This window comes from Podarcis muralis, chromosome 13, assembly GCF_964188315.1.
Source record: "Podarcis muralis chromosome 13, rPodMur119.hap1.1, whole genome shotgun sequence".
Taxonomy (NCBI): domain Eukaryota; kingdom Metazoa; phylum Chordata; class Lepidosauria; order Squamata; family Lacertidae; genus Podarcis; species Podarcis muralis.
This window is the reverse complement of record NC_135667.1, coordinates 7,328,435-7,347,181: the sequence shown is the minus strand read 5'-3', so window position 1 is coordinate 7,347,181 and position 18,747 is coordinate 7,328,435. Positions and strand designations below refer to the sequence as shown.

Here is an 18,747-nt window from a genome sequence, read left to right as displayed (position 1 = left end):
GTCTGCAGAACATTCCAAATCAAAACGATACGCTGCAATCCTGTCAGGTAAAGAAACCTCCTAACAGGATTTCACTAAACCGGTGCCTTCTTAATCGCACAATCTATGGGCGCTCCACGTGACTCAGACGAAGCAAACCAGGGCAGAGGTGGGGGGCCTCTGCAGTTGGCAGCTATTACTGTACCTCTCCTGGCCCCCCTGGGCCTTGAACTCCTTCCCCAGCAAGGATGGGAAGTGGGGCTGCGACTCCCATCATCCCTAAGCCAGCACAGTCAGTACACGGGGATAATGGGAGCTGCTGTGTAGCAACCTCTGGAAGGCCACAAATTCCCTGTTTCCCCCCTTTTTAAAAAGAGTTAGGTGAGATGTTCAAGCCCCATTGAAATGGACCCACGGTGCATTGGTTCCCCTGGCTTTGTTAGCTGCTGGCACAAGTATGTATGCGTGTGAGATATATAGATATATATACATATATAAATTATATATAATTTATTCTTATTTGCTGACAAGAGATGCTTCTCGGAGAAATCAGTGGCGACATTTAATGGAAGCCAGGAGTTCATGTTTTACTGCTGTCTCGTTCTGTTCTCTCCCCTATCTGGGTAGGTGTGTGTGGATAACTGACAACGTCGAGTTCTAGATGAGCAAATATTTGCACTGTGTATTTTAGTCCGTTGAGCTGTGACCACTAACTGGGGCCGCGCTGTTTTGTTATTTCACCTCCTGTTGCCTTTTCGAGTTTTTTGCTAAGAATTAAAAAGAGAGATTTTGAACTGTAAGGTGGATTCCCACACCGGTCTTTCTGTTTCTGAGCCAACTAATTAACCGGCTGCCAAAAAAGGCTTGTAGGTTTCGTTAGATGTGATGAGGGAGAGACCCATTTGCCTAAAGCTGTTTCTACGGTCAGTTGTAGCAATTACCATATTTTTCGCTCCATAAGACGCACCTAGTTTTTGGAGGAGGAAAACAAGAAAAAAAATATTCTGAATCTCAGAAGCCAGAACAACAAGAGGGATCGCTGCGCAGCGAAAGCAGCGATCCCTCTTGCTGTTCTGGCTTCTGGGATAGTTGCGCATCCTGCATTCACTCCATAAGATGCACACACATTTCCCCTTACTTTTTAGGAGGGAAAAAGTGAGTCTTATAGAGCTAAAAATACGGTACTTCAACTCTGGTCTGCCTCTGACGTGCTTATGAGGGCGAGTCCCAAATTGGAGAGTCTACGCCTCTAGCCATGATCAAGGTTGTGTTTCTCTCATCCCAGGGTTAGCAGATTGTGTAAACCAGCCTTTCCCAAGCTGGTGCCCTTGAGATGTTTTGGGAACTACAATTCCCAACAGTCCCTGCCAGTCAGTCCCCCCCCCCCCAACGTCGTGCAGAATTAAGAGAAGAAATGTGGGGAGCCACAGAAAGAATGAATGGCTTGACGTTATCCCAGGATACTTGGCAAAGACATACAGTGGTACCTCGGGTTAAGTACTTAATTCGTTCCAGAGGTCCATACTTAACCTGAAACTGTTCTTAACCTGAAGCACCACTTTAGCTAATGGGGCCTCCCACTGCTGCTGCCGCACTGCCGGAGCACGATTTCTGTTCTCATCCTGAAGCAAAGTTCTTAACCTGAAACACTATTTCTGGGTTAGTAGAGTCTGTAACCTGAAGCGTATGTAACCTGAAGCATATGTAACCTGAGGTACCACTGTATGTGGGTAAAAATACATTGGGACCCTTTGTTCTTACAGATTGCTCCATCAGTCTGTAAGAACAGCAGCCCCAAAGCCTTCGCTATGGAAACAAGCCACGGATGGCTCGGAGTCGTCTTCGCTCAGAGTCTCAGTTTCCTGTATGTGAGACATAACTGACAAAAACAGTGCCTTTGTTGAGCTGCTGTGAAGATAACTCAGCCAGTGGACCCACGCAGTTCTAAAAGCGGGAAGAGGGAGATGTGTTGCCTGGTGCAGGTAAATCAAGAAAGTGTCTGTGGCAGTGCCCTCTGCTTGTTGCAGTTAGCACAAGTCAAGCTGTGAAGGCTCTGAAGAAGCTGGTGATTGAAGCCTACAGCAGCTAGACTGGTGACTGGGAGTAGCCGCGTGAGGCTATATATGCTGGTCCTGAAAGACCTACACTGGCTCCCAGTTTCCGAGCACAATTCAAAGTGTTGGTGCTGACCTTGAAAGCCCTAAACGGCCTCGGTCCAGTATACCTGAAGGAGCGTCTCCACCCCTATTGTTCTGCCCGGACGCTGAGGTCCAGCACCGAGGGCCTTCTGGCAGTTCCCTCACTGTGAGAAGCAAAGCTACAGGGAACCAGGCAGAGGGCCTTCTCGGTGGTGGCACCCGCCCTGTGGAACGCCCTCCAATCTAATGTCAAGGAAATGAGCAACTCTAACTTTTAGAAGACATCTGAAGGCAGCCCTGTTTAGGGAAGTTTTTAATGTTTGTTGTTTTATCGTATTTTTAATATTTTGCTGGAAGCCGCCCAGAGTGGCTGGGGAAACCCAGCCAGATGGGCGTGGTGTAAATAATAATTTATTATTATTATGCCCTTGCATGGCCTCTTGATGTTCCTTCCCAACTCTTCTAACAAACGTATCTACACACACTTCAGATTGATTTAACTAAGCAGCATGCAGTAAATTCAGTACTACAAACAAAAGGTTGGCATACAGATCACCAACTTCTGTTACCTGGGAAGGTTTGCAAAGAAAACAGCATGAGGGGAAATGATCAACTACCAACAGCCAACAGCACAGGCTATTTTATTTGCAAATAATCCTTCACCAAGATTATCCCTTAATACCCTTTTCCCCCAGACTAAAAGTTCTTGTGGGTAAGGGGGTTTGTAGCCACTTCAGCGACTGCCTGGGCCTGTTTGGGACATAACTGCAGCTGGCATAGCTGCCAGGCACCAATAAACAGGGAAATCCCAGCAACTCTGTAAAAAAACTATTTATTTCCAGTCATAAGGTTGAGGGGTAGCTTCGCTTTGCGGGCTAATATAATCCAGGCTGCATCGGTGGCCTTGTTCGCACAGAAAGCTTTCCACATGCCGCACTGCTGTGCTAAACGGGTGGTCATTCTGGATTCATTAACACAGATGGAAAATAGAGGCCCAGAGTTCGTCCCTTTCTCTACCGCCGCCCTCGCCTCTAATGGCTCCAGTCTGTTGCCCTGCCAGCAGCATGGAAACTGCCTCCTAAGGATCAGAAAGGCCATGAGTTCAAATCCTCCCCGGGCTGCAATTAGGGCAAGGAGGACGCCTCGCTGATTGCAGCTGAGGCTGAATGTATGAGAGAGAGAGAGAGAGAGAGGCCGAAAGCGCAAGGATGCTGAACCTGGCCTTGCAGAGCGACCAGGTGTGCTGTCATTTGGATGCCTCAACCTCTAAGCACAAAAAGAGCAGAATCAGCATGCAGGAGGGGGCGCTTTCCCGCAGAGGGTCCCCACAGGCCCAGCCAGCCTCAGCCTTGTTTCCAGTGTCTCCCAGGGGGGCTCCCTTCTCTCACCCTATGGCAGGCATTAATTATGCCTAATTAGCATCCTCCCACCCGTGACTAACTGTATAATTCCCTCCCCCCTGCCTAATTAGGCTGAGCAGCTAATTCAGCATCATTAAAGAGGGAGAGAGTCTCTCCTGTGCGCTCTCTCTCATCTCTGCCCATCCCCTTCCTAGGCGAAAACCATTCACCAATGGATGCTCCACAGCCCCCCACCCCCTCTTGGTTTCATTCTCCACCCAATTACTTTGTTTACTCTTTCTTCCTCCCGTGACTATTTTGAATATTCATTTATCCACCTAACATTCACCGTCTTTCCACATCATCAGTTACCTCGATGACTGCATCAGTGTTTTGGATATATTTTTAAAGCTGTTTAAAATAGAGGGGCAGGTAATAATAATAATAATAATAATAATGCATTGTTTTGATTTTGTGTGCACCCATGTTTGCCACCCTGGGCTCCTTTGGGATGAAGGCGGGGATACGAATTTAACAAACCAATAAACATACACAATTCTAATTAGAGTGGACCCACTGAAATCAACGAACCTAATTTAGCCATGTTAATTAACTGCAGTGGGTCTGCTCTGCTGCAGGACCAGCACTGGCTACAGCAGAGTGGATATTTTGCAAATGTGCTTTCGCAATCACACAAATTGCCCTTATCAGTCTTTCCCTTAATCCACCCATCCATCTGTCTCCTTTGTTTATCCCTCCATGCTCACTTTCTCATTATCTTATATACAGTATATCTCTCTTTGCGTTAGGCTCTCACTCTCTACTCTTTCCAACAAATACCCTCCCACACACACACACACACACACACACACACACAAACACAAACACAAATATACACACACCATATTTCTTTCTTTGGCCCCATTTGTGCTATACTGTACATTTCAAGCAGCGACACGCCATTTTTAAATAGTCAATGCTCCTCCCAAATAATCCCGGGAAGCAGGGTTCCCCAAACTTGGGTCGCCAGCTGTCTTGGACTACAACTCCCATCATCCCTAGCTTGCAGGACCAGTGGTCAAGGATGATGGGGATTGTAGTCCAAAAACCCTGCTGGGAAGTGTAGTTTGTTGAGGACGCTGACCCCTGTTAGGAGATCCCTGTATTCCCTTCAGAGAGCTACAATTCACAGAGCTCCCTGAGAAGATGGACAGACCACTCTGGGATCTGTAGCACTGCAGGAGGGAGGGGGGTCTTCTAAAAATTCTCCAAACTGCAGCTCCCAGTAATCTTTTGGGGAAGCCATGACCCTATAAAGTTGTATGACACTGTTTTAAACGCCTAGAACAGATGGGAGTCACCGTTCCAAATCCTCAGGGTCTCTCACGCACAGATATACCTCTTATCTTTGCTTCTTCCAGTACACTGATATTGATTATCATCTTCCAAAGCAACTACGCTATTCCGAACTTAAAAATGGAAAGCGTAATGCTGGCGGTCGACAAAACAGGTTTAAAGACTCTCTCAAGGCAAATCTAAAAAAATGTAGTATAAACACCAACAATCGGGAAACACTGGCCTGCGAGCACTCCAACTGGAGAACAGCCTTTACCAAAGGTGTCATGGGCTTTGAAGACACTCGAACTCAGGACGCAAGGGAGAAATGTGCTAGGAGGAAGGCACGCTTGGCAAATCCACACCATGATCGGCTCCTGCCCGGAAACCAATGTCCCCACTGTGGATCCAGAATTGGCCTCCACAGTCACTTACAGACTCATTGTTAAAACTGTATTTATGGAAGACAATCTTACTCGGCTACGAGTGATCGCCAAAGAAGAAGAAGATACCTCTATCGTTGATTCTACATTGCTCTACCTACAGTGCGCAGCATGGCTCGCTTCCCTGAGTCGCCTACAGGCAGTTTCACCGCAAGGCACCTTACCTCCATTTTTGGCACCCTCTTTGTGGACACTGTTCAGGGGGAAGGGGCTTGTGGGTGTGTAACCCTGTCCTGCAGCAGAGGGAATCGACCACAGCACCTCCAAGCCTGAAAGGTATTAAGGACCGAAGGAGACCCCTGTTGGATCCTGCCACCTAGCCCAGAATCCTAGTCTCACACAGTGGCCAAGCAGAGGCCTCTAGGAAGCCACACAAGCAAGACCTGGGTAACACAGCGCTCTCCCCAGTTGTGATTCCCCCAGCAACTGGCGTTCAGAGACACACTGCCTCCTTCGGTGGAGGGAAAACAAAGGCCATGCTATATCTTTTTACACCCTTTCATCATGTTAGGTTTTATAGCTGAGTTTTCTAGCCGAAAGGCAGAATAGATGTGTGTGTATATTCTCCTTTGCCTGTCTCTCTCCTCCCTCCATCCACCAGCACCCTCGTCCCCTAAAATTAATCAGCCTATTGATCCGTTCCCAGTGCAAATGTTCCTGCCTAGCAATTTGCCAACCCATCCACAGACACATAGGCTTCCTTAATCCCCCATATACATGCCCTAATCTTGCTTCCCATCTGGCTGTGCCTCCCTCCGTGCACCTTTCTCCCCCTCCCTCCCTCTCCACCCATCCTCCAATCATTTACAGCCTCTTTCTCTCTCCCTCTTTCTCTCTCCCCCCCTCCACGCTCTCCCCTCTCCATAAACACACCCCCTTCGCCTAGGTCCACCTGCCTATCATCCAAACACATCCCTCCTGCTAATTCTCCCCCTTCCTTCCTTCCTTTCCTCCCTCCCTCCACATTTGGGCTGCAGGGAGCCGTGGGCATAACCTGGGATCCCCTCCAGAATTTGGCATCCTCACCTCTGGGTCTTGGCGTTTCGCGAACAGGTGGGTTTGGGGACACGGAACCGGCCTGGCAGTTTCCAAACATGTGCGACTCTCCTCCAGGGCGGGGCATTCCCAGGTTTGTTTGCATTATTTATTTTTCCTGCTTTTTTGTTTTTAATAAAGGAGGGGAAGGGGTTTTAAAAGGGTGGCTTAGCTGGCAGCTCTGGAGGCAAAGAGAGGGAGGAGGAGGAGGAGGAAGGCAGATCTTCCAAGGGGTGAAAGGCCCCCATTTTACCACCATTCAAAAGCAAGCAGTAAGCTGGGTATAAAGGCTCTCTGGTGTGTGTGGGGTGGGGTGTAAGTGGGGGGAGGCGATGTGGGAGCCAGGGGTTTGTCCCCTCCACAGGGTATTGTGCCTTTGTCGCCGTGTCTCCAGCAGATGTCTGTGAGAGACAGCGTGTGCCAAAACCGGCATTGTTGCACTGATGAGTGTGCCAGCCGGCGTGGGTATGAGCGGAGAACATGGCAGAGAATGAATGCCTCTGTCGGAGACATGAGGACAGTCAAAAGCCCCCATCTTCGACTCGGGCATCCAACAAAGTAGGCTGTCGCCTGACTGCAAACGCTCCTGCCACAATCTAAGCGGTTATTAAACTGATGTGCCAGCCGGCGCACTTTTCTGACTTGGAATTTTGCACGAAACCATTGCGGATATTTGAACTCTATTCCACCTTGCTCCCATCATACCAGTTTGGTGGGAAAAGGCACCCTAATTGCCCTAAAGGATTCCAACACTTCCAGCAAGGTAGATTTTGGCAAGCTGGGGGGGGGGGTGGAGTGGGGGGGGGTAAAGGGAGATGATCAAACCCACCACATGGGCTCCTTCAGACAACTGAGTACCACTGAGAATACAATTCAGACAGTCCATCTCAGCTCAGCTGAATTCGCCTTTATGGTGCGTGGTGGATTTTGCCTCCCAAGTAAGAATCTAGTCAAATCCGATGGGTCTGATGTGCAGTGCTCGCCAGTGTTGTCACAATGTTCACGAGTTTGTCGTAAGTTGTCTGATGTGGTAGCCGCACTGGAGGACCCTTTTAGGCAACCGGTTTCCTCCCACCGCTCAGAGCTGCAAACTGGGAGAAACGATTGGCATGTGCTTTGGTGTGCAACAGCCAAAAGTACAATTTAATGTTCGTGTTCCTGGTTTTATGGTGGTGTTTGAGGACACGCACATTGTCTGCGCTGGGTGTGGGTGCGTGTAACCTCACTTGCAAGCAGCGTTCGTAAGGAACGAGAGGGCTCGTGCAGATAAAAGAGTGTGTCTGTGCCATCGGTGAGGTTGGTGCTTCCACAGCGAGTGTGCCATGGGTCCTCATGCAGAAGTAGTTGCAGTACACAACACCGCTTTGACAAAGGGTCTGGAAACCAAGCCTTATGAAGAATGGTTGAGGGAGTTGCATGTTCTTAGACTGGAGAGGAGAAGACTGAGAGGTGATAAGATAGCCATCTTCAAATATCTAAAGGGTAGGACCTGAACCAACGGATTCAATTTGCAACGAAGGAGCTTCCAGCTAAATATTAGAAAGAACTTTCCAACGGCAAGAAGCGTTTGACAGTGGAATGGACTCCCTCGGAAGGTGGTGGAGTCTCCTTCCTCGGAGGTTTTTAAGCAGAGATTGGATGGCAGAGATCTGTGAGGGATTCTTTAGCACTGGATCCCTGCATTGAAGGGGGTTGGACTAGATGACCGCTGGGGTCCCTTCCAAGCCTACAATTCTGTGATTCTAACCCATGTCCCGATGGTGCAGCTATATTTGGGTTGGCTCTTTGTTCTTGCGGCTCACGGGGTCGTGAGTGACATGCCGTAGACGCCTGTCATTCCAGTAGTCAATGAAATGGAGGATAATTAGGTTTGTGTAAGTATTGATGTTTGGAATGGTATTATCTCTGCTTTTAGGCTCACAGAGTGAGGAATGTCAGTGTGTCTGTGTGGTGTTACTGTGCATGCCTCCATATTCCTTCAGTGTTCAGTAGACAACCTATGCATCACATATTTGGGTGCCTGAGAGATGCATTGTGATGCCAGCTTAAACCTCAGCTATGTTTTGAGTCTGAAGCTGTGTGCGCACGGTGCATATGGCTTCTCCCATAGAATCCTGGGAACTGTAGTTTGACAAGTGGAATTGCAGCTCTGTTAGGGGTGAACTACAGTTCCCAGTATTCTGTAGGGGTGGTACAATTAGCTACCAGGCTATAAGGTCAAGGTGCTAGTTTGGTCTATACACAGTGTGGGACCAGGACACCTGAAATATTGTCTCACCCCTTATACGCCCGCTAGATCTACAGCTGAGGGCTTCCTGCAGGCACCACCTTATCAGGAGGTCCGTTCCACACAATGAAGAAAACGGACTTTTAGTGTTGTTCCACCTGCCCTTTGGAATGTCTCCCCCTTGACCATCAGATGTGCACCATCTCTGTTGTCTTCTCGGTGCTTGCTGAACCCGAACATCTTCAACAAGCCTTTGAATCTGAAGTCTTTCCCACTTTGCATCTGTGCCTGAATCGGTTTCCAAGATATGCTTATTGTTTAACCCCTTGTTTGCCACCCTCGGCTCCTTTGGGAGGAAGGTGGGCTGGGCTATAAATGCAGTCAATACACACGGTGTGTGTATACAGCCACGGTGTGCAGTTGCGTGCGCGCACATGCCCTCTGTCGATGTGCATACACAGAGAACATGTTAGTTTTGGCTGCCTCTGTGTTTCGGTGTCTACTGAATCCATCAGGTGGATCAAATGAGGATATAGTTTTAACCCAAGCATGCATGGCATTTGCAGGCACATGGCAATCGTGCCGGTGTGTGCGCGCCTGCATTGTGACACTGCCACAAGTATTGGTGTGTTTCCCCAGGGACCATATGCACATGAGATGCAGTCCAGTTGTGTATTGGTGTCAAACTGACACCGTCTCCCTGTGCTGGTGTCAATGCTGGTGTCTTTCTGTGGGTGTGTCTGTCCCATGTGAGCAGAAGGCGTTTGTGTTTGCTCTCTCTCTCTCTCATTCTATTTGTACATGCTTCTAAGCAGGGGAGCGCATGTGGGTTTTATCAGCAGGCCCTGGCTGTCCCCGAAGGTGTGTTTATTGCTGTGTTGTGTGGAATTAGAAAGCTGTAAAAGCAGTCCACTTTTCTGCCCAAAGCCAGGATGCTGTTCCCACCTGTCCTTTTAAGATGGCCACCCCACCCCCTACCCCAGCAAAGCTCCTCCTCTGCCTTGTACAAACTGCACGCCAGGCAAAATGTATTCCGTTATTGCATCTCCAACCTAGAGAAAGCTCTGCCAGTTGAATTTCTGTCTGTATTGCAGAACAGGAGGTCTGCAAGGTGGAAAGGAAAAAGCAGCGGGGTGGGAGAGCAGCTTCACTTACTCACACTCCCCTGACTTAGAAAGAGAGAGGCCCATATGCAAACCACAACTGAAGAACAGAAATAGACCCCCAGGTGCCTGGTAGCTCAAGAAAGCGAGCCAAGCTACGAGGGATGGCAATACCCCGCCACACATGTCAAACTACGCAAGGGTCAACCCTGGAGAAAATTCTATGTGCCAATTCAGACACCAAAGCTTCAACACCGGGTGTCTCTGAAAAGCCATTTATTTCCCATGGAGCAGCGAATGAGACTTGACCCACCTTTTCCTATGGGAACCTGCTTCCCTATCAAGATCGTCATAATCAGAGATCCTCCTGTGTGTGCTGTATCGCCCAGAAATATTCCTGATTTGGAAAAGGGAAAGGGCCTTTTTTTCAGTGGCTCCCTCCAAAGGGAAGCCTGCCTTGTAGCATCTGAAATAGCTTTACTTATGACACTCCAAAATCTTATCTCTTTCGAGGGAGGACAGATATAAATTGTTGCTCCATTTTTGGAAGTGACAAGTTGTATCCAGCTAGATTAGACCCACTAACCTAAGTCATGTCCATTCACTTCAATGACACAGCAGGACTAGCATTGGATAAAAGCCGTAGCAATTGCTATGGTTTAATTATGTTTAATTAATATAATGATTGCTGTACTGTTTCTCTTCTTAGTGTTTTATGGCTGCTTCGTTGAAGGCGATTAAATTGTTAATTAAAATCGCAAACTAAGCCTGCTGCCCCATGCTCACTTGTTTAGTAGAAATATTATTACATTTTTAAATTTTCATTTGACACTTACAAAGTACCCACAAATTTTAAAGCACTTACGTATATTAAAAAGTACACCAGCCCCTGCCTGCAGGTTCACAATCTTGAGTCATGATCCAAAAGGAATAACGATTGGGGAGGGAAGAGGAAAGCAAGCGTTTGAGCAGCTGAACCTTCACTGGCCAATGGATGGGGCCAAGCTGGTCTGTTTCCTGCCCTGATGTAATTTCTGGGAGAAAAGGGGGTGTATCCTCCCAGGGACCCCAGGTCTCCTTCAGCTTAGCAGTCCCTGGTAACTGGCAGTCTTCTATACAGACATGTATCAAATTCCACCATTATTTTCACTTGCGTGATTAACTGCCTTGAGCTCATGGAGGAAAGACAGAGTGTAAATGTTTTGAATAAGCAAAGAGACCATTGAATATTGTGTCTGCCTGCCTGTCTTTATACTCTGCAATATGGGTAGTTTTAATGTGTTTGTGAAGTAGAGAATGTGCAAGAGAGGGAGGTAGAGAAAATGTGCTTGTTTGTGTGAGAGAGATGTGCATTTTTTATGTGCTTTACTGTGTCTCTATGGTGTGTGTGAAAGAGGAGTTTGGTGCTTCTAACCAAAGCATGATTGTGTGTTGTGTCATGTTGAAAAGCTGCAGAACAGATACACGGTATTGCACACGCTTTGGCTACATACACAACATAGATTTCAAACACACACACACACACACACACACACACACACAGGAATGCTGGGAACTGTGCATTATGAAAGGAGCTGGGAATTGTAGCTCTGTGGGGGTAAACTACAGTTCCCAGTATTTTGGGGGGAGAAGCCATGACTGTTAAAGAGGTAAATGGGTTGTAAATGAATGGTGTGCACTCAGCATCCTTCCCTCCTTCTCCCTCTGTCACACCCCTGGTGACCAACTAACTTAGTTGGTCTTTAAGGTGCTACTGGAAGGAATTTTTTTGTTTTGACCCCTGGTGAATATATTTGTATTTTGCTAGCCATAAAATACCACGTGGGAACATAGGCATTGCCTCAGAGAATGTGTGCTATTAGCCAGGCACACGAGCCTAGTTGGTATTCTGTGTGCGGCATGGTGCTGTGATGAAAATAATGTTTACCATTTAGAGATAACTCAAGATTTCCTCAGAGATACTTGTGGACATCTCAGCTACAAAAGGGCAAGCAAACAAAACCCACAACATTTTCCATATTCCTTCTTTTTCACACATTATTTTTGGGGCAGAGAGTACACTGAGTATCTTTGGACAACCTTTTGATATCTCTACATCAGCGATTGGCAAGGTTTTCCTCGCCTGGGCTGGTTCACTCCAGCAGAGATCCCTCTGTGGGCTGGATTGCGCGCTCGTATGAGCGCCCACACCCGTGATTTCCGGCGATTTCCGGCATCTGCACAGACGTGATTTCTGGCGCCAGGGAAGCGAGTCCCCACGCCATGCTACGCCGGTTTAGCACAGCGCGCAGGGACTCGCTGAGTGGGCAGCTCGGTTCAAGGGCGGCTCGTGGGCCGGTTAAACGCCCCCCCCATGGGCCACTTGTGGCCCATGGGCCTTAGGTTGCCGACCCCTGCTCTACACCCCGTGGTAAAATTAATGGGATCTATTCGCTTTCCCAGACTGTCCTTTTCTGTGGTAAAGAGCCAGTGAGTGAAGAAGAACCACACAAGTATCATAAAAATAAACAACGTTATAAAATACAAATAACAAGAATGAAAACGGCATCACAAAACCAATACATTCTGGGTTTAAAAAGCTATTTAAGAGTCCATTTAAAGCACAGGGCTTCTCCTCAAGAATCTTGGGAACTGTAGTTTGTTAAGGGTGCTGCGAATGGTGCCTCCGTGAGGTAGCCTACAGTTCCCAGGATCCTTTGGAGGAAGCCATGAAGTGGCATAAATGTGCTTTAAACGCATGGGGCAGTTGTGACCAAAGATAACTCAGCTATCTGGGTCCCAGGCAACCTCAGACCCTCCAAGCGTCCCTATTTTCCAGGGACAGTCCCGGATTTAGAGAAGCCGACCCGGTTTCTGATTTGATCGTGGAAGCTCCCACATTTCCCTTAGGATGTCCCTGTTTCCTTTGGAGAAATGTTGGAGGGTGAGGAGTTATCTGACCCCTGAGCCTGAGTGGTTTCAGTGGCCTGAATCGCGCCTGAAAATGTTTTGTGTGCATGATGTGTCCTGGTGCTGAAATGCTCTGACCCTCTTGCGCATCTCGCCCCGTTCTTGCAGCTTGCCGTCCACCATGACGTTGCCCTCGGCGCTGGCGGGTGCCGGACCTCGTCGTGGGAGCATGCCTTTGCCCATCAAGCACCAGCTGGTGAGGGCGTCGGCGGTGGACGAACTGGACTCTCCCCCCAGCTCCCCCGAAGTGGGAAGCACTGGGGGGGCCAGCCCCGCAGGAGGACGCGGCCCCTACAAAGTCATGTTGCTTGGCGAGAGCGGGGTGGGGAAGACCACCTTGGCGGCCATCTTTGGAGGCCTTAGAGGGGGCCCCCACCACGAGGAAGAGCACACAGGTGAGCCCAAGAAGATGCCAGGGGATGGCCTTGCAATATTTCACTCTGCAAAACAGCAGAAGTTCAAGAGGCCCTGCTTTTCTTGCCATACATGCAGCAGAAGGGGAACAGGAGAGAACGGTGTGCTCCACCTGAGGACATTTTATTTTTATCGATTTAAATAGCCATATTGGATCAGACCAAAGGCCCATCAAGTCCCAGCATCCTGCTCTCCATTCACCTGTTGAATTTCTGCCTTCCATAGCATTGTTGTTGAGGAAAGGGAAGGTCAAAACTCTCCAGATAAATGGAGGTTTTGTGTTGAATTTAAGCTGTTGGGCCAGAATTTCAAAGTGACGGCTGTGGGAATTGACTTTGCGCTGGTGATTTTCTTAAAATCCTGAGGGGGGAAAGTATGGGAAGCTGGGATAGATCTTCTGGAAAAGTTTCAAATCGCTGCTATCTTAAAAACCTGATATCATGTAATATACATAGAGTGTGTGTTTGTGTCTCAGGCTGCGTACACACTAAGCCTTCAAAGCACACTTGCAAATAAATAATGGGCAGGATGTATGCTAAAGGTTGCTGGAAATTGTGACTCGGTGAGGGGTACACTACCTTGAGATATTTCTCAAAAAATAATTTCATTTATCTAATTCCTACCCCACATTTATACCCAGAAGGCTCTCCTAGGCTCCCTTTAACTTTCCCAACTATTAAGTGTATAGGATTGCAGTTAGTCCTACTCAGAGCAGAGCCACTGAAATTAATGGCCATGGCTAATTTAGTCCCTCCTTTGAATAGAATATGGTCACATTCTACCCATATAACTTGACAAATCAGCCACAAAGTGGATATTTGATGGTACAGACATATCTGGCAATAGTTTGTAAGGCAATACTCAAGCTATACTAAACCTCCTTTCCCCTCCCTTTCTTTCCCCCTCCACATTTCTTTTATTCCCTCAGAGGATTCCTACGAAAGAAATTTCTACGTAGATGATGAAGAAGTCACTCTAATATTATACGACATCTGGGACCAGGTAGGTACATTTCAGTCACTTTCCTACCCATTGAGATGGGAGGTACCCAGAGCGTCATCCCCAGCAGGGGGAGAAATATTACAGCAAAAAGTTCTCCATCCCATCTTTGTTGTTGTTTAGGTGTTTAGTTGTGTCCAACTCTTCATGACCCCCTGGACCAGAGCACGCCAGGCACTCCTGTCTTCCACTGCCTCGCACAGTTTGGTCAAACTCATGCAGGTAGCTTGGAGAACACTGTCCAACCATCTCGTCCTCTGTCGTCCCCTTCTCCTTGGGCCCTCCATCTTTCCCAACATCAGGGTCTTTTCCAGGGAGTCTTCTCTTCTCATCCCATCTAAAAGCTGATAAATCTTGCAACACCGGAAACATTTTAAAATTTATTATTAATGCAAGTAGTTGTGTCAACCATAAGATGGAAGGCATGACCATATAGAGTTATCTCTTACACACAAACGAAGGAACGCCTTTGATTCTAAAATAAGCATCTGCTGGGACACAGACCACTTGTAATCCAAAACAACAAAAGGTGATATAGTCAATGAAGTTTTACTCAGTGCAGACCCACCGAAATTAACGGGCCTAACATCATCATGTTTTGTTCCTTTCAAGTGGGTTTACTTTGGGTATGTCTTATCTGAATACCACCCACAGAAAATGTGCTCTGGTCTTCAAAGCTGTTGTTCATAAGCAAAGGCATGATGACTGAATCCAAACTTGTAACCGGACCATACAATGGAGACTTGTGATTTGATCTCTCATTCCTTTTAGTTTTAACGTACAGCTGTCATCAGGAGCAGAAGGGGTGGATTGGGACTGTAGCGGCATGGGAGGGGAATTTACTCTTCCTCTCCAAACAGCATTTTGTGAGCCACCCATCTTCCAAAGTGGATTCATTGCCCCACGAATGGTAATATGTATCTTTAAATGGGTGACAGCCCAATCTAACCAGTCTAGCACAGAACATAGCAGGCTTCATCCTGATGAGATTGAGAGTATTTACACAGGTGGCTCCAGCATCTGCCCTGGTTTTCTGTTTTCAAAATTGGGGTATTCCACAATTTTTCAGGTCTACAGAAATTCTCAGTCAGTTACAAATCCAGCATTCTGAGAATCTCTGTTGTTACTGTTTATTTGAACCAGTTTTCTAGATCTTAAGGCTTAGAGAATATTGTGGGCAATGCTAGGCAATATCGGAATGTTTTAGAGATTGTGGAGTGGGATTTCCGGTTGGCAAGGGCAGTTTTCTCTGCAGCTCTTGGTTACTGCAAGGGGCAAATGGAAACAAGGCAAAATTATGCAAAAAAAATCATGGCATGGTTATGATGAACATATGCAATTATTCCTAAGATTTACGCAAAGCTAGACAACCGGATGGAATTGCCTTGTTTTATTATTGTTTTGTTTTAGCATCTCGTTTGCATGGAAATGCGTTCCAAAATTGCACAGCATCCCTGAAGTGAGGGAGAGTGGTATGCAAATTTATGCAAATCCATATTAAATTAACACAGCCGTTTGGGAGTCAGGCGGGGGTGTATACCACTGACATGCACGAATATGCAAATTGTTCTGGAAACTGGCAGCATTCTTGGGCGGCTTGATAGCAGCATACAGTGCCATTATGCAAATACATGGAGAGTGTATCCAACTGCCAAGGAGAATAAGCAATAGAACCTCCATTATCTGCATTACAATTATCCAAATTCCTTGATTATCAAAATCTTGCCATTTTCAAATACCTGCATGTCTTCTCCCCTCCCGTGGCTGCCAATTCGGAAGGGCCCAGGGAAGGATCCTGAGGAGCTGCTATATGTTTCAATATTATCTTAATTGCAATTTTGATTATTGTGTTTTGACTTGTAAGTTGTAAGTCACCTTGGAACAATTCGTATCCTTAAAGGTGAGATGCGAATAATTATACTGTAATAAAAAAATGTGAATAACACACTCCTGTTTATCTGAACTTTCCAGTATCCAAACACACCAATCAGAAACATTCAACAGCCACCCCGGTTAATATCGCTGCCACATTCACTCTGGTAACCTGCTGGATTGATCCATTACACTTTCCAATATATTTAAAAGGTGCAGCTTTGGTTAACGTAATTCTGTTTAATATCATCCACGTATACAAAAAATGCAGATAGCTCTTGTAGAGAAAGAGGTTGCCTCTTTGAACATGTTGCTCGTTACGACTTCCAAAACTTTTTTTCCCTTCAGAACAATTTCTCTGTGTGTCTGGTTTTTTTAAAATCACATACAGATATAGAAAAATAAAAATTGCATGATTTACTAGCTAAGATTTAACAGGGGAAATGTCTATAACAATAGATTCTGTATGTAGCTGTGAACTATAACTGGATAGAATCACCAAATAATCCACAGCAGCGTGGCTCTCAGTAAATTTCCCTTCCAAGCCCCCCCCCCCCCGCCCCCAATATATGACAGGCACTGTTTGGGAGGCAGGAGTGGGTCCCCCCCCCCATATTGTGGTCCTGTCTTTTGTTCAGGTGGGAAGCCATTTTGTCTTATTATGCCACACCCCCAACAGCGGCCATTTTGTGACCGGCGCCCGCGGCACTTCCCCCAGAATGCTCGTTGTCAAACAAAGGTTGGCAGCCCCTGATCTGGACATGCACATGCCCTCACTTTTCCTGACTTTGACCTCTTCCCTCCCTGCAAACTTTTCTCCGCAGGGAGATCCCGGAGGCTGGATGCAGGAATCCTGCCTGCAGACGGGAGACGCCTTCCTGTTGGTTTTCTCGGTGACCGATCGCCGCAGCTTCACACGGGTCCCCCCCACCCTGCTGAGCCTACGGGCTGGGTGTCCTCGGACAGACCCCCCTATTATCCTGGTGGGGAACAAGAGCGACTTGGCGCGATCCCGGGAGGTCTCACGCGAAGGTGAGTTGCCAGAGGCGCCACTCCCTAAACAGTGGGGAGATCGTCTGCGCACTATCCAGGTGGCTTCCGGTCTACCATTTTGGAATAATTCATTCTTTCTGAGAGGCCGAGGCAGGAGAAGGAACCCAGGAGAATTGTTTGCTCGCTTATTTTCTCCTTTTCATTTCATTTTTAATTTTTTATTGAATTTTACAAGAAAAGAGAAAGACAACGAAAGATAAACAAAGAACAATGCATCACACTATAAACACGTTTATATACATATTTTCCAAAATACAAACTAAAAACTAAAAAAAAAAATACTTTTTGTAACCCATATTACCAAATTCATGCTTCAAACATTACAATATATAAATCTTAGTTAAAATATTATAAAAGACTTCCACCGCATTAACCTTTACATCTGTTCTTCAATCATTTCCCTTCCTTAGATTCTTTCATAGTCAGTCAAATATTTATGTTCTCTACTCTTCACAAGGTTAGTCCAGGCACAACCAAACTTTCGTATTTGAGCCCTGCTTGTATAAATATTCATTTAAGCATTCCCATCGTTTCTGAATTATAGCTTTTGATTTATGCCTTATTAAATCCGTCAATTTTGCTAACTCCAGGTACTCACATAGTTTACATAACCATTCCCCTTTTGTTGGGATATACCGTAATTTTTGCTCTATAAGACTCACTTTTTCCCTCCTAAAAAGTAAGGGGAAATGTGTGTGCGTCATATGGAGCAAATGCAGGCTGCGCAGCTATCCCAGAAGCCAGAACAGCAAGAGGGATTGCTGCTTTCACTGCGCAGCGATCTCTCTTGCTGTTCTGGCTTCTGAGATTCAGAATCTTTTTTTTTCTTGTTTTCCTCCTCCAAAAACTAGGTGAGTCTTGTGGTCTGGTGCATCTTATAGAGTGAAAAATACGGCAATTTCCTTTCCAATGACTGGCTACCAACGTTCATCAAGATGTTAATTTTGTCTTTGGGGATATCCTTACTCAAGATTCCTAGTAAATATGCTTCTGCCCTTTTGATATATGATACTTTTATCCATTTTTTAATCTCTTCATGGATCATCTCCCAAAAAATTTTGATCTCTGGACATGTCCACCACATATGGTATGGTTTATTTTCTCATGTTTCTTGCCTCCATATCTAGAGGGCCGCAGCCTGGCTGTCATGATGAACTGCAAGCACATCGAGACGTCCGCGGTGCTGCATCACAACACGGAGGAGCTCTTCGAAGGCGTCGTGCGGCAGATTCGGCTGCGCCGCCGTCGGCGCGAGGGCGATGGCTTCAGCAGGGAAGGGGCCGGGGGCCGGCGCGAGAGCCTCACCAAGAAAGCCAAACGCTTCCTCTCTAGCCTGGTGCCGAGGAATGGACGCTTCTTCAAGCAGAGGTCAAAATCCTGCAACGACCTTTCAGTGCTATGAGCCCTATGGCTCCCCATTGCCAGCATGCCAGAAATCTCTGCGATGAAAGGAAACACTCCCCTTACCCTCAGCTGCATCGAGCTCAGGAGAGCAGCCACGTCGACCCAGGGGCAGTTCCCAAACATAGCAAAGCTCCCAAAGTCCTCCTTGGCTCAGCTCTCCTCCCATCATCTTCAATGCATAACCGAACAAACTATTTGCTCCTGTGCAGCAGCTTGGCTCCTTGAGAGGGCTTCTCAAACAAACAAGTTTTACAAAAAAACACACATTTAATATACAGTATGCTTTACAGGACCTGGAGACACCTGCTCTCCAAACTCACGTGCCTCTCGCTTTTTCAATATTGCTCGTGGCACTCTTGTGGGATTTATTTTCTTGTCTGCCTTTAAGGGTGTCTGTCCTAAAGGTGCCCAACTGGTACAAAACGCTTCAGTCAAGAGACTCAGGACTTTTATTCG

General features: G+C 46.9%; 1 protein-coding gene across 4 annotated transcripts; it reads left to right on the top strand.

Annotated features, from left to right (window-relative positions):
• Window positions 1-5,767: 5,767 nt before the first annotated feature.
• REM2 (RRAD and GEM like GTPase 2) lies at window positions 5,768-18,340 on the top strand. 4 transcript variants are annotated; one of them, XM_077916914.1, is made up of 5 exons: window positions 5,768-6,288; window positions 12,658-12,944; window positions 13,892-13,965; window positions 16,659-16,866; window positions 18,015-18,340. In XM_077916914.1, exons 2-5 carry the CDS (start codon window positions 12,671-12,673, stop codon window positions 18,287-18,289), a joined length of 831 nt encoding a protein of 276 aa, XP_077773040.1. In that variant the 5' UTR covers window positions 5,768-6,288; window positions 12,658-12,670; the 3' UTR covers window positions 18,290-18,340. The 4 variants fall into 4 exon arrangements, with proteins under 4 accessions (XP_077773040.1, XP_028558439.2, XP_077773041.1 ...); XM_028702606.2 differs by having other exon boundaries at window positions 5,775-6,364; XM_077916915.1 differs by lacking the exon at window positions 5,768-6,288 and adding an exon at window positions 6,447-6,542.
• Window positions 18,341-18,747: the final 407 nt, after the last annotated feature.

Coding starts and splice junctions, on each gene's coding strand:
- REM2 (XM_028702606.2), top strand. CDS start 6,330: ATGTGCGACTCTCCTCCAGGGCGGGGCATTCCCAG. Junction 12,945..13,891: donor CCACGAGGAAGAGCACACAG/GTGAGCCCAAGA, acceptor TTATTCCCTCAG/AGGATTCCTACGAAAGAAAT. Junction 16,867..18,014: donor CCGGGAGGTCTCACGCGAAG/GTGAGTTGCCAG, acceptor CTCCATATCTAG/AGGGCCGCAGCCTGGCTGTC.